This window comes from Ochotona curzoniae, unplaced genomic scaffold (assembly GCF_017591425.1).
Source record: "Ochotona curzoniae isolate NIBS_2020 unplaced genomic scaffold, NIBS_Ocur_1.0 contig_21, whole genome shotgun sequence".
NCBI lineage: Eukaryota > Metazoa > Chordata > Mammalia > Lagomorpha > Ochotonidae > Ochotona > Ochotona curzoniae.
In genome coordinates, this window is record NW_024465322.1 from 293,753 (window position 1) to 310,165 (window position 16,413).

Consider the following 16,413-nt stretch of genomic DNA (forward strand, 5'->3'; position numbering starts at 1 on the left):
AACGTATGGATTTGCATGCAGTTCCATTCAATATGTCCATCAAGACGAGCGGGTTTTCACACCCCAAAAGCATTCCTTCTGGAAACTGGACTATAACTGTGCCCTGTATTTCAGGTGAGGTAATGGACTATTCAAGCAAGACGACAGGTCCCTATCCAGAAACTCGACAAGTTATTTCAGGAGTTGGGATTAGTACCCCACAATATTCCACAGCAAGAATGACTCCACCTCCGGGACCCCAGTATGGTGTGGGCAGTGTCCTAAGGTCATCTAATGGTGTTGTCTATTCTTCAGTAGCAACTCCAATACCTTCTACATTTGCCATCACCACACAGCCTGGTTCCATTTTTAGCACTACTGTTAGGGATTTGTCTGGTCTTCATACCACGGATACGGTGGCTTCGTTATCTGCCTTGCAGCAGAGCCAGCCAATGCCTAGAACGTATTTCATGGCAACCGGCGTATCTGAATCAGACGTTGCCGTAACAGGCTCTAATATCACTACCGAAACGATAGACTCTCTCCCCACTTTAACCACAGCATCTGAAGTCTTTTCGGAAGTGATGGGAGATGAAAGCAGCCTTTTAATCCTCCCCGAAGAAGATAAACAGCAGCAGCAACTTGACTTGGAGCGAGAGCTCTTGGAACTGGAGAAAATCAAGCAACAACGCTTCGCGGAGGAACTGGAGTGGGAACGCCAGGAGATTCAAAGGTTTCGAGAACAGGAAAAGATCATGGTGCAACAAAAGCTGGAGGAGCTGCAATCCATGAAGCAACACCTTCTCTACCAGCAGGAAGAAGAGCGGCAAGCTCAGTTCATGATGAGGCAGGAGACGTTAGCTCAGCAGCAGTTGCAGCTGGAGCAGATCCAGCAGCTGCAGCAGCAGCTTCACCAGCAGCTCGAGGAGCAAAAAATTCGTCAGATCTACCAGTATAACTACGATCCTACCGCAACTGCTTCTCCACAAACCACCACGGAACAGGCAATCTTGGAGGGTCAGTATGCGGCCCCGGAAGGCAGTCAGTTTTGGACCGCTGAAGATGCCACCACCACAGCGTCAGCTGTTGTAGCAATTGAAATCCCACCAAGCCAGGGATGGTACACAGTTCAGTCGGACGGTGTCACTCAGTACATCGCTCCACCCGGCATTCTGAGCACCGTTTCAGAAATCCCTCTGGCAGATGTTGTCGTGAAAGAGGAGAAACAAGCCAAAAAGAGAAGCTCTGGAGCGAAAGCCCGTGGGCAGTATGATGAATTAGGAGAAGGCCTGACAGATGAGCCCACCAGGTGTTTTAAGAAGATAGTGGACAGTGGTGTACAGACTGATGATGAAGATGGCACAGATCGGAGTTATGTGAGTAGGAGGAGGAAAACTAAAAAAAGTGTTGATACCAGCGTGCAGACTGATGACGAAGATCAGGATGAATGGGATATGCCTTCTAGAGCAAGGAGGAAAGCGCGGGGAGGGAAATACAATGACAGCACAGCAGAGGCTGACAAGACCAAGCCCAGTCCCAAAGTCTCCAGCATAGCAGTTCAAACAGTAGCAGAGATTTCTGTGCAAACCGAACCGGTTGGAACCATAAGAACACCTTCCGTACGAGCACGAGTGGATGCCAAGGTAGAAATAATCACACACATTTCAGCACCTGAAAAGACTTACAAAGGGGGCAGTTTAGGATGTCAAACAGAAGCAGATGCAGACACACAGAGTCCTCCATATCTGAGCGCCACATCTCCACCCAAAGAAAAGACACGCCCAACACCTTTAGAGATCGGTTACTCGTCTCACCTTCGGGCAGACTCCACACTGCAGCTGGCTCCTTCCCCACCCAAATCTCCAAAAGTCCTTTATTCACCCATCTCTCCACTTTCACCAGGCAAAGCCTTAGAATCAGCCTTTGTACCTTATGAAAAGCCCCTCCCTGATGATGTAAGCCCACAGAAAGTACTGCATCCAGATATGGCTAAAGTTCCCCCGGCAAGTCCTAAGACAGCCAAGATGATGCAGCGTTCTCTGTCTGACCCAAAGCCTCTGAGTCCAACAGCAGACGAAAGTTCCAGGGCTTCTTTTCAGTATACCGAGGGCTTCACGGTAAGAGTGATTCTTGACAGTTAGAAGACAATGGATGAATTGATGTTAACCCTGTGTTTGCAGACATGGAGAGGTAATTACACCCCCTGCTGCTTTAGAATTTCCCCAAACTCATCTTCGGTAAGGACCATTGCGTTAGAAATTTGGGGAAGGTGGAAAAACCTACGTTAAGTTGAAGTACAAAAGAACCAAAGCTAAGTAAGTGAAAATGAAGTTTATTATTTTGTGACTTAATAAGGTTGGAAGGGTTTTTCTAATATCAAAATATTTAATTATATACATTGCACACTGATACCAGTAACGCAGCTTTCGTTTTCAAACACGACAGAATAGACATTGAACGTAATCAGATAAGATGAAGAAATATCCTTGATATTTGAGTTCATCAGTAGCAGGGCCATTGGGGGATAATCAGGTTTGTGTCTTCTTTATCCACCCAGATTGTTTTCATAAAAAGCCTAGAACATTTACTGGGGAAAAGAGAGCGTGTGGGGGGCTGGCAGATGAGAAAATAATATTGTCAACACAGCTCACACATCTATGTTTTACTTATTTCTGGCAGCTCTCCGAGCATAAACTCAAGCAAACCTTAATTCTAGTTTAAATTGCAAAAAGGATGTTCCCGTCTCAGTAATAGAAACTATTACAAAGACACGTAGATATGTTTCAAGGGAAAAACATGCACACGTGTGTAAGACACATTATGTCTGTCTCTAGGATATTAAGAAATGTTTATATAAACAGGTGCTTCCTGTAGTGAGGTGTTTAGGAGCTGAATAGAAAACATATGCAGTTTACAACAAAACTTCTGTTCAAATTAAAAGTCCTCTTGATGCAGTTTCTGAACTACATGTTCAAGTCCAGAGGCTTCTGAAAAGGTATTTCTGAATGCTGTGTTCACATTGACCCAGATTCTAAGCATTGGCTATAGCTGAGAAAATTATCATTAAATAGAACCATCAGCCCATTTGTAGGCAAATCAGTGGTAACACCAATAAGTTAAAGTTCATTTGAAGTTTTCTAGTGTCATTTTATGTTCTCTCAAAAACACACCTTAAAAGTAAAATTGCTAAATTGACACGTAGGTCAGGTCTGTAGGGTCGGGGATCAGCCAATGCGTTGAGTTTTCATCAAGTTTACTAGAGCTATTTCATGTATCACTTTGTTTCCGAATTCAGTCTATTCTGGAAAAGTGATTTTTAGTTCAGTTATGTTGATACATTTATTTTTATAGCTTTGGTCTATAAACTTATTTAGTTACATGGACATTTTTTAAAGTATGCTTTGACAGTGTTTTGGATATAGTTTTCAAGACTTCTGCCATTGACAAGAACAGATCAATCATTTCAAAACTATCCCTTAAGTCTTAGTCCAAAGGCTCTCCATCAAGGAAAGATTCGAGTTGTCAGTGTTTTACCTCATAATATTTGCATTTGGGAAATATAAACATTAGGATCCAATGTGTTGTACACACTGTATTAATGGATTTATCATTAACATTGAGTAATCATGAAACAGATTGGTTTGATTACTAATCAGTAATCTGAATTGGAACATTTTATGTAGTTGAGCCTTAGAACACAACTCAGTAGTTCTTCAAAATGGTCAAACTCAGTGCACAATTTCATATGGGATGACTCCATATAAACTGCTATTTAAGTGTATCTTGACATTGTTGGACAATGGCAGAGTCCAACATCCTACTATCAAGATATACTGAACGTTTTCACTGTGAGTCCATCTTTGATTTGGAAGTAGAGATGCATGCTGCCTTGTTCTATTATACATCCTCTTAAGTGAAAGGCCATGAAGTAAAATCACCAACAGAAAGAAAAATAGAAAATTTGCAACAACATGATGTTAAATAGCATGCTATTGAATGACCAACGTATCACTGAGGAAGTGAAAGAGAGAATCAAAATCTTCTTTAAGCAAATGTTGCTACTGTATGATCTATGAGTCAAGTGAAGAAAAGAATAAGAAAACAACTTTTTGAAATAATAAAAACAAAAATGAAAATATCAAACCCCGTGAGATGTAGCGTTGAAACAGCATTGAAAGGGTTATGGATCTTGTATTTTCAGGAAGGTTGCCTTGTATCAGAGAGAACATATGATATTTGTCCTTTTGGGATGGACTTATTTCACTGAGCAGGATGATCTCTAATTGGGACGATTGGTTGCAGATGGTACAACTGCATCTTTGTATTGCTGAGTAATATTCCACGGAGCAGATGTACCTCAGTTTTTTTTATCCACCACTTTTTTGCTGGTCATCTGGGTTGTCTTTTCTGTTGTGGATTCTGCTGCTGCAAATATAGGAATGTAGATTCCTTTCTAATATGTAGATTTCATTGCATTTGGCTATATCTGTTAGCACTCTCCATACTGAATTCCATAGTGGTTGTACTAGCCTCCACTCCCAGCAACGGTGAAGCAGGGTATCTTTGTCCCCACATCCACACCAGCAGGTGTTGTTAATGGAGTTCTGAATGTAGGCCAGTCTCACTGGAGTTAGATGGAACCTCAAAGTGGATTTCATTTGTATTTCCCTGACAGCTAGGGAGCCTGAGCTTTTTTTTTTTCTATATCTATTAGCCACTTGAATTTGTTCTTATGAAAAATGTCTTTTCGTTTCCTTCACCCATTTCTTAGCTAGGTTGTTTTGCTGTCATTGGGTCTCTGAAGCTGTCTGTGGATCAGTGGTGTAGTGTGCAAAGTATTTCTCCCATTGTGTTGGTTGCGTCGTTACTTTGTTCATCATTTCCTTTGCTGTACTGAAGCTTCTTAGTCTGATGTAGTTCCATTTGCTTACTTTGGCTTTGACTGCCTGTGGTTTGGGTGACTTTTCTAAGAAATCTTCTTCCTATTCCTGTATCTTGGAGAGTGCTTCCTGTATTTTTTTTTTTTCTCTAATAGTTTGATGGCATCCGGGTGCATATTTAGGTCCTCGATTCTTTTAGAGCTGATTTTTGTATAAGGTTATGTGTAGTTGACAGCAACCAGCCTGTTTTTCTTCCCATTATGTACTAGCCACTGGGTTCCTCCTACTTTTGTCTTTCCTATGGTGAGTTCTCTAATGAAAACATTTTAGAGTGCTTTTTTAAAGATATACATGAGATGGTGTCACTTACTGTATGGGTTAGACGCTATACTGGAGTCTCATCAGATTCAAAGTGTATTAGAGATATCTTGACAAGGCTCCACATGGTGAAGGAATCTTCTTAGACCATCCCTTCATCTGTCCCTCCTCTCTTGCTCTGCCCTCATTCTGTACCCAGTGCCTCTCTGTTCTTTCAATGTGCCATGATCATCCCAAACCAGGTCCTGGACTGAATCTTTCTCCCCTCAGAACTTTGCAAGGCTCACTTGAGTATACAGTTGAGGATACAGTTTCCTGTCCAGATTTCATTCTCTCAATCTGTCTACCGATTGCCAAAAATATTTATTTCTACCTCTGAATTTGCACATTATTGAATATATTCCATTATGTATTATCAATACAATCTTGCTCTATAAGCTCTATAAGAGGAAAAATTTTGTTTTGCTTTCTGCCTCCATCTAAAGTGCCTGGAACAATGACGGCCACAAAACAGACCTTCAAGATTAATTGAATAATGTATTAAAGGAAGGATTTTAAGCAGTAAAACAACAGGGTATTAAAACATTGGAGAGGCTAATGTTATCCTTAGCAGATCCTAGCCAGAGCTGTTGAGAGGCTAGGTTGATATCTCCTTTGATATCTCCCGAAGATTAGTTCCAAAATCCCCATGGATACCAAATCTCAAAAATGATTATATCTATATCTATAACTATATCTACACACATATATATGACAATATATATGACATAGTATATACGTGACATAGTATTTTCCATATGATATATATGTCATATATAATACCATGTCATATGTTATATATGTGTCATATATGTATGTATATTACATGGTGTTTTCTAATACAACCAATGGACTTCATCCTGTACAATTCAAATTATGTCTAGATTACTCATAATATCCAGTATTAAGTAAAAGCTAAGTTGTTAGATTATATTATTTTGGAGATAATGACTCCAAATCCCCTTTATTAAGTGTTTAAGTGTTCAGTACAGGTACAGTTGTTCAAATAAGTGGAATCAATGGACATAAAGCAATGACTATAGCAACCTCTGAACCACTGAACACACGTTGAATAGTTTCATATTTTCATTTTTAATTTTTCAATTTAGTTTTTGAGGTGTTGACAGAGTTGACAAGAACGCATCCCCATGAGGACCACTGATTCGGGTGCACGTCATCAATGCTGGCATCAGTAACGAAGGAGGCCCAGGCCCAACACATACATTCCAAGATTGAACCACAATCCTATCATTTCTCCCTGTGACCAGAAACCAGTGTTCTGGCTGAGGAGTCCACCAAGTAACCCCACCTGGGGTGACCCCAGACCTGACTTTTGCATGTGGCAGCAAATACAGGGTCCAGTTCAGTCTGTCACCCACAACAGCCTGTGTGCACACTGGTGATTGTAGTTGATTGTTCAGTTCTATCCCAAGCACCATATCCCATGCAAACTGACAGGTGCTGCAACAAAGACCAATCCAGTGTGCCACAGATCTGACCCTTGTGCACACCAATGGGAACTGCAGCTTATTTGGGTGACTCCCAAAACCCCCACTAGGCCCACTTCCAGCCCCTGGTTCCTGTGCATGCCAGTGTGTGCAGCAGTGTAGTCTGATTCATGCCGCACCCCAATTGGGCTCTTGGATACACCTATGGGTGTTGCAGCTTAGCTCATCCCATCCTCACCCCATGACCCAGTCCACACAAATGCTAACAAGTACTGCCACCTTGTTCAGCCTGGCCTGCCCTCAGCCCTGGTTCTCAGGCACACCAGTTGGAGCTGCAACAAAACAAAGGAATATCCACAGTTTCCCTACTTAGGCCTGCTCCCAGTCCCAGATCTTGTACTTTCAAAGGGGTAGTGTGGTCCAGTCTGATATGACTTACACCCTGTCCTGGCACTTGTCTGATCCAAACCCAGTTCCAGCTCTCATGCTCACCAGTGGGAGCAGTGACTCAGCAAAAGCGCTCCCAGCTTGGGGTCTTTTGTGTTCTGGTGGGGCTGTGGCTCAGTATAACATGGCCTGTCTCAACTTGGCATTTGCTGGCAGGTGCTGGAGCCTGGCTGCACCTGGCCAGTCCCCAGTCCTGGTCTAAGGTGAACTAGCAGATATTGTGTCCCAACCCAGCCTGGCCTGTACCCTGTCCTTACTCTCACACCTACTAGCAGGTGTTGCAGTCTGGTCCAGCCCAGCCCATCCTCATACGTGAACCACATGTATGCTGATGGATACTGTAGCCTGGGGTGACCTGGACTGCCCTAGCCTCAATTCTCAGCTTCCTTATCAGAGCAGATCCCAGTCACAAATCTCATGCAGGCTGGTGAGTGTTTGGCTCAGCCTGACTTGGCCTACCTCCAGTTCTGAGATTCAAGGTGAGCAGAATGAGTCTCCCAGACCAGCACAGACTCATTTGGATTCTCACTAGCAGGTGTTACAGCCCAGCCCTGCCTAGCACATCTCCAGACCTGGCTTTAATGTGGATCAGTAGGTGCTGCAATCTCGCCCGTCCTATCCCACACCCACTCTAGCTCTCATGAGCACCAGCAGATGCTGGAGCCTAGCCCAGTCTTACACACTCCCACACTCAGCCAGCACACATGCTGAGGAAAGTTGCAAATATGCTCATCTAGGTCTACCCCCCGTCCTGGCTCCTGCACTCACCAGTGGAAACTGAAGCCCAATAGGGGAGTTTCCTTAGCTCCCTGACCAGGCATGATCCCTGCCACAGATCTTGTTCCAACACAGCTTGGCATGGCCACCCTCCTTCTTGGCCCTTTGCTATTGGATGCTGTGGCCTGGCGTGGCCCAACCCATCCCAGCCCCAACTTTTGCTGATGGGTGCAGTAGCCTAGCCCTGACCGCCCTGCCTCCATCTGCAACTCTCATGCAAACGGATGTGTGTGAGAGCCTGGCCCAGCATAGCCCACAATCCAGTCTTGCTCCTGTGCATGCCATTGTGCTATAGTTTGGCTTGGCTCTCTCCAGTCCAGCACCCGAGTCAGCCCACACACTTGTTGACAAGTGAAGCAACCCTGCCCAGCCTGATCCACATTCATTGCTGACTCTCATGTTCTGGTAGCGAGAGCTACAACCTAGTAATGTAGTTTCCCCAATTCCCCCATGAGACCCAGATCTCACATGTGCCAGTGGGTGCTAGGCCACTATCTGGCATTGTTCACCCAAAGTCTTAGCCTTTGTGTGTGCTGGTGGATATTGCATCCCAATCTTCCCACATCCAATTTTGTGGGTACTGCTGCATGAAGCAATCTGGCCTGTTTCCCAACCCAATTCCCATAAGTGTTGGTGAGTTTTGTGGTCATTCTTGTTTCAACCCATCACCACCCCCAGCTTGCAAACAAGCAGATATTGCAGCCCCACAGGGTGAGCCCACAAATGCCCCTTCAGAATCTGCCCTCAGACTCTTCTCTCATGTGCCAGTTAATGCCATGGCCCAGGTTGACATGACAACCCCTGCCCTGACACTCACTGGTGGGCACTGTGATCTGGCCCTGCCGGCAGATTGCCCCAGCCCTGACTTTCATGTGCACTGGTGGGCAGTGGTCAACATCAACCAGCCCAGCCCAGATGTCCCCTGTGAGCAGGTTCTCTGATCTGACCCAGAGAGTTCACCTGCCTCACACATCCACAGCCCCCATGATTGTGTGTGTACTGGTCTCTGATTCTGTTCCGATGTGGCAGCTTGCTGGCCTCAGGCCCTGCCCTGGGCCGTGAGCAAGTACAAGTCCCAGACCTATGGCATCTGCTAATATACAGATGTCTTGAAGAGTTGCGATGTCTCGAGTGATGTGTTGAAGAGTTTATATATATATATATATATATATATATATATAATATTAGCAAGTATGGTATCTTACACATGAGAAGTCAAGACCTGTATTATGCTAATGACTTTTTAAATGATTCCCTGTTAAATCCATTAAATCCCCCAGCAAAAATTAGAATACTAGACTCCCTGTATTATAGTCCTGATCTTCTTATTATTGGTCGCTGCTGCAACTTTCTGATGGACTAAATCAGTGCTCTGATTGGTGTCTTTTGTCATTGCTTGTGCTCTCCTTAAAAATTCCAGTTTGTTAATTTCAGTAAAAATTACTAATTCCCTTTTTTTTAAAAAAAATCCATTCTTGCTCGCACTCACTCGTGATCTGATTGAGATCTTCAATCACTGCTCTTTGTGAGTTGCCGCGGCATGTTCGAAAGATAGCAGATGAACGAGCCAGGAAGAGCCGGGTCTAAGCTTCATCGGACCATTTCCTTCTCTTGCTCAGTTTTCTTGACTCAACACCAGGGGCCCAGACTGTGACTTGCACACTAGAAGTTCACTGTGGCACCGTTCCAGAGAGTAGAAGTTCAAAATCAAGGAAAAGACAGGGTTTCATTTCCTCTGCGCACTTCAGGGAAGGGTTTGTTCCAGACCCTTGTCCTAATTCTGCTATGCTCCTTGTCTTACGATTGGCTGTATTTTCACTGCATCTCTTCACCTTGTTTTCTTTCTCTGTGTATAAATCTATGTTCCAGGATTTCTCCTTTTTGTATGGATGTCAACCAAATATCCAAAGCCTAGACCAATAACCTTGATTTCCCTTGATTAACTCTATAAGACTATGCCCAAATACATTCACACTCTGGCATGTCAGTGATTAGAATTCTTCTTCTTTTTTTAAGATTGACTTTTATTGGGGAGGCAGATATATCCAGAGAGAAGGAGACAGAGAGAAAGATCTTCTGTCCATTGGTTCACTCCCCAAGCAGCCACAATGGCCGGAGGTGAGCTGATATGAAGCCCGGAGCCAGGAGTATCTTCCGGGTATCCCATGCAGGCACAGGATCCCAAGGGGTTGGACCATCTTTGACTGCTTTCCCAGACCACAAGCAGGGAGCTGGAAGGGAAGTAGGCAATTGGGATATGAACCAGCAACCATATGGGATACTGGGAGTGCACAACAAGGACTTTAGCCGCTAGGCTACCATGCCAGGCCCAGAGACTGGGATTATAATATACTTTTGAGAGAATAATATAGGTCAACCCATAATGTGTATAAAAATATTTTATTTCACTTTTTCTTTACTCATAGGCAAATATAGACTGTGTATTTTTTTCATTTTCTTTCATGAATAACTATCTCACATTTTTGGGACAGCTTTAATTTCTACAAACTTTTTCTGTATAAGTAAAATCTTCTTTGCTGAAAGTTCAGCACATTTTTTCTAGATTCTATAGTTTCGAACTGCTAATATAGAAATTTTATTTCATCCCCACTTACCAGGAATGTAAACAAGTCCTATGACGTGGTTTTTCTTTCATGGAACTCTTTATATGGAATGATCCAAGGCAAAAACACATATGAAGTTAATCAGAAAACTTCATGGAAAAATACACTTAAACTTTATTTTGGTACAGAAGAGTTTGAAATCTATAGTTTTTTTTTTTTTCTTAATATACATTTCCATGAACTTAAAAAAAAAATCTTATGTGTATGAATTGCAAAAATTTTGTACAAGAAACTCTAATTCCATTTTTTTTTAGGAAGTCTTTTGGTGTACCTTCACATTTATTTGGAAAAACTGAATGAAGTTCTGAATGAATATATATATAATTAATATTATATATAATATATATATATATATATAACATCTTTCAGTCACTCAGTCTGGCAATTGCTAATATCAACCAACACTGATTCTCTTAGATTACATTTGACAATGTTAATATTTCTTCCACAGACAATTTGAAAGAGTTCAATTTTTGCATTCATGAGTATGAAATACCTTAATAATTGTATAGTTTTTTTTTTCCCCCCCACAGAATGTAAAATGTTGGGCTTCAAGGCATTTCAGATTCCAGTTCTCTGATGCATTTTAAACTTACTTTTAGGGGTCACCCGGCGTACCTGGACTGAGAAATTTTAAACTGCAAACCACTAGGCATTCCAATACTCTTTCTCCTGTGCTTCTTTAACTTTTTTCCAACATCCTATATTGTCGTCCAAAATATTGCTTCTGCTTCTTTGTTATTTTATGTCTTGTCTTTTTCTTCCGCCAGAATTTTTGCAAGGAGAATGTTTCATTGATGGAACTTTATAAATTAGCCTGGTAAATGGCCCTCTTTAACTGTTAAAATATTTTCCTTTTACTGGGTTCCCAACTTTCTCACTTATGCCTGAAAGTGAAGCAAGAAATAAGTCATTGAGCCTGTAGCCATCCTCCTAGCACAGTTTTTATGCCCTGGAGTGCCATTATTCTCTTTCATTTCTTTCCCTTCTGCTTGCCTTCCATTTCCCCGAATGTGTTACGTTGGACTTTCGCCAAGTTTATCTAAAGCATCATGTTTGCTCGGTTTGTTTTTGTGAAGCTTTCATAAACCACAGGGTAGGGTGTGTTCCTGTTCTGTGTAATGAAGCTACCAGATGGCTGGTATCTTTTAGAAAGAAGGTCAACATAGCGCAGTCGCTACCAAGTCTGAGAACATGGCGTTGCCTGTGGGTAGAGATAGCCGTGCATGTGTGAAGTGTTGGTTTTCAGCTTGGCATATCTAAATCACCACACGATTGATCTTTTTTTTAAAAGTGTTTTTCAATGATTTCTCTGTTAGAATTATTATTTCCTAAATAGCTTATTGTGTCATTGATCTTACACGTTACTTTTTGCCCAGGAGTACATAAACTATTGAGTGTTCTCGCTGTTGTGTTTCACTATCAGAATTGCTCAACAGTTTGAAAGCATTTCTAGTAAAAGGCAAATCCCTACGAAACTATTTTTGGTACTAGATTCTAAGCCAGGAGCCGATTGAAAAGTAGATGATATTTGGAATCTGATTTTTAAAGAATATGTTTTATTTCACCAGCTGCTGTTTTGATAGCTATTCTTAAGATTTTGGGAACCCTTCAATGTCTATTTCTGAAAGCAATTTTAGTAACCTAAATTGAGAAGTTTTGTTTTTATCAATTCTTCCAAAGTAGAAAGATGTAGGAAATACCGATTTTGAAGGCCAAATATGATTTGAAGAATCATAATTATTGGGCGTTGTTTTTTTATTACTTTTTCAAAAGCACCATAAGAAGCCATTCTATTAAAATTAAATTTGATGAAATGAGCTGATTCTTCTGACACAAAAAGCACAAATAAGGTGATAATTGTGTCAGAAAATTCTTGCTGTATTAAAGATACACTTGATAGATTATCCAAGCCTCATTCTTTCTGCAGCTCTCACCTTCCTGGTTACTTACATTTTTCACATATTTCTTCTTTAGGAATAAAAGCTTATACCGTAAGATTTAACTGTCTTGAGAATAAGACAAGCAACACTATTGTACAGTGTTTAAAAATAAAATAGCGTTAAAATAATTTAATTACTAGTGTTTGAGGAATATAATGAAAGCATTTAGATAATTGTGCATATATATGTATATAAATGTCACTGAATAACTAAATGTTTTAAGTTCATCACAATTGCATACTCGATAATTAATATAGTCATTTTATTGCAATCCGTATCTTAGGATGAATTTCAAAAAAGATCTTTGCGTAGTGAACAAAACCAGATCATGCTGTTCTTTTCCAGACATCCATAATGCCAAGTGGGCCAATTGACATGATTCTGAGAAGCCAGCATCTGTCCTTATTGCTCAGTTAAATACTTCTTCCAGAAAGAGAGTAGTGGTAGCCAGTTGGTCGTGTGGCTGAGAGTCTGGGTTAGATTCCCATGTCCATGGATTGACTCCTGGCTTCAGCTTCCTGTCAGTGTGGACTCAGGAAGGCAGCAGCTCTTGCGACTCATGTCACAGACTTGGATTGCCTTGCTAGAGCCTCGTCAGCTTTGGCACAGTGCCGGCTGTCATGAGCATCCGGGAGTGAACCAGTGGAGTCTCTCTCTCTCTCTCTCTCTTTTTCTCTCTCTCTTTTGGTCCTTTTCTCTTTTCTTTCTTCCCTCTCAGATATATAAAACAGTAAATGTAAAATATTTTAAAAACTTAAAAAGTAATAGAAGATAATGTTTCTGCACCACATAGGAAATGCTTTTCCAAAACATTTAATATGAGCTGAACTGTTTCACATGGCTTATGTTGGTGAGGGAAAGATATTTCATTCATTGCAAGCATAACTAAAAATGTGTCTGAACTAGTTTGAACTATTTAAGTATCCTTTTCCAAATTTGACTTGAGGAATAATTGATCCACAAGAGAAAATTATATGTAAATTCATTTTGTTTGTGGTTAGGCGTTTCAAGAACCCGAGCATGCAATAACCACATTATTTCCACATAATTTAGTGAAAGATTTGTGGCACTGTTAAAATGGTTGTTATGTTCTCCAGTCTTTTTTTTTTCAGATTTTGTTATTTATTTTTATTGGAAAGTGAGAAATAGAGAGAGAAGGAGGAGAGACAGAGAGGAAGATCTTCTGTCCAATGATTCACTCCTCAAGTGAGCACAACAGACCGTGCTGCGCTGATCCAAAGCCAGGAGCCAGGAGCTTCTTCCAGGTCTCCCACGCAGGTGCAGGGTCCCAAGGTTTTAGGCCATCCTTGACTGCTTTCTCAGGCCACAGGCAGGGAGCTGGATGGGAAGCGGTGCCCATATGGGATCCCAGTGAGCACTTTAGCTGCTAGGCCACTGTGCCGTCCGCTCCATTGCTTTTTATGTGTGGGTATTGAATTGTACCACAAGCTGCCAGCAATCTCAAGATGATACCATGTTGTAGACATGATATAGAAAAAATATATTTTCAGTCCTTAGAACTTATTCTGATAAGAGTACTAATAAGTGAATATTTTATATAAGCAATGAAAATGCTTCAGTTTCTTATAGAAACTTTTTTTAACCCCCAAAATGAAGTACTTCACTGGCAAAAAAAAAAAAAACAAAACAACATAATGTCCAGTACCCTGAACTGTAAAGCAGATAACTGCTGAACAGAAAAAATCTTAAGATGCATTTTGCTTTTTAGTTTTCATGTTAATTGTTAGACATTTTTATGTATTATTCTATTCCATATTTCCCATATAAACCACTTAAGGCATTTTTGAAACTAAAGGCCATCTTGATCTCACTGTGGCAAATTAGACCCTTCTAGAAGGAAACTTCTTTATACAGTTGCATATAGTACTCAGTATCCTAGCCCAGCAGCACCAAGTGAGCTAAAATAGTACTAATTCTATTTATTTTCCAGTGCTCTAATGTGTAATTTTAATACGTCTGTGCATCAAGTTTATACGGCTTATGATTTATGCTATTGGTTTTAAATTATTTCATTATTTCTTCCTTGGCTCACTGATCATCAGATTTTTCAATGTTGTTGAAAGTGCGTGGGCCAAAGCTGCCTCAATAGATTTTTGAAGTAGTGATTTTAAGAGGAGTAATACTATAATAAATAAACACATCATCATCAGCTTAGCCGTAATTTGACATTGAGAGTTTAAAAGGAAAAAAAATGGGAAGTCACCAGTCAGTTTAAGCATTTCTCTCTCTCTCTCTCACACACACACACACACACACACACACACACACAAAATAGTCAAGAACATGTAAAGTTGAATAATGCAACAAACCAATTGGGAATTAGATATTGATTCTCACATAACAATGTATCTACCTAACAGAAAAATAAAAAGTTTAAAAACAATGTTTCAGACCCAGCATAGCAGCTGGGATCCCATATGGACACCGGTTCTAATCTCAGCAACCCGTCTTTCCATCCTGCTCCCTGCTTGTGGCTTGGGAAAGCAGTTGAGGATGGCCCAAAGCCTTGGGACCCTGCACCTGTGTGGGAGACTTGGAAAGGCTCCAGGGTCCTGGCTTCAGACAGCTCAGCTCAGCTCCGGCCACTTGGCTGCTTGGGGAGTGAATCAATGGGCGGAAGATCTCCCTCTCTGTCTCTCCTCCTCTCTGTAGATCAGACTTTGCAATAAAAATAATTTTTTTTTTAAAAAATACAGTGTCTCATTTCTAGGACATTCTTACTGGCATTACTGGCAAACTTTTTTTTTTCACTTTTGTAGTTAGCAGATATTTCACTTTCAACACTGAACTTTTCGCAAGACAACTTAAATTATTTAAGATGAATAATTTTATATTAAAATGATCATTTCTGAAGTGCTCACTAATGATATTATCCTACTGCTATTCTTCATTGTCCTTGAAGGGAATAGTTCTTACATGAATATGCCAAGCTTTTGCCAGGATTCTGTATGTGGTTTTCAAAACCATAACTTTTTAACAATCCATGAGTGGACTCTGTCCTTCTATTATGTGATATCTCCATGTTGTTTAAAAAAAAAAAAGACTCCTCTTATTATTCTGTTTTCTTATGGTCACAACAAATCCCAACTGATTTTTTTTCCAGTCAGTTACCCAAATTTCATCATGTATGTCATTCAACAGTTTATGAAGCTCCAAAATAATGTTGGAGTGATTCTGGTTGATTGTATGTGATAAGGTCATTCCCCCCAGAAATAACAGGGGAGAATAGAACGTATTTATGAGCAAATTAGTAAAATCAAAAAGGAAAAGTCTTTATTTTTTTTCCCATACTTACCCAGGCATAGAACATTTAAATATGACCAGGCGGTTGATAAAGTGCAGAAATGAATAAGAGCTTTCTGTCCTTGGGTGCCGCCAAAGAAGCATCAGGAAAAAAAATGTGTCTTCCCTCTGTGGAGTCTAACTCAGGTGCCTCTGATGAGAGTGAGGGCTGTGAAAGTTCGTTGAGGAGGGCGGTGCCTCCAAGCAGCCAGGAGAACCCAGGGAAGCGTTTGGATGGACCGGAAGGCTCACAGCCTTCACGCCGGCTAGAGAGCTGAACGCCTAAGGCTCCAGGGACTTTGCTGTGTCCCCTGTGCCACCATGGAGAGGGCAGTCGCGGCAGTGGTTGCAAATCCACGCAAGGTGGTTAGGAGAGGTGTCAAATCACGAAGGGCTGTGTCAACAGAAGATTCTCAGAGTCAGGGCCCACCTGAATGTGAAAAGGGTCTGTGTTGCATTGTATTAAAGACGACGTCAAGGAACGTCATCTCAGAGATTATTTACCACAGTCTTAGAAAGTTGAAGTGGTTTATATAATGACTGGTGGGTGAGTGGGAAGAACAAGGGCTTTCTTTTTGTAGCCTTTGATGATCCTAACTGCATCACTAGGTTGTCATTAAAAAACACCTTGGTGGACCTGGCACGGTGGCCTAGC

At 41.3% G+C, this 16,413-nt stretch overlaps 1 protein-coding gene across 1 annotated transcript in view; it reads left to right on the forward strand.

Annotated features, from left to right (window-relative positions):
• PCLO (piccolo presynaptic cytomatrix protein) overlaps positions 1–16,413 on the forward strand; it is a 334,110-nt gene that overhangs the window by 170,834 nt on the left and 146,863 nt on the right. The window contains exon 6 of the mRNA XM_040970975.1: positions 115–2,096. Coding sequence (XP_040826909.1) covers positions 115–2,096 — 1,982 coding nt within the window. The remainder of the gene's footprint in view (positions 1–114; positions 2,097–16,413) is intronic.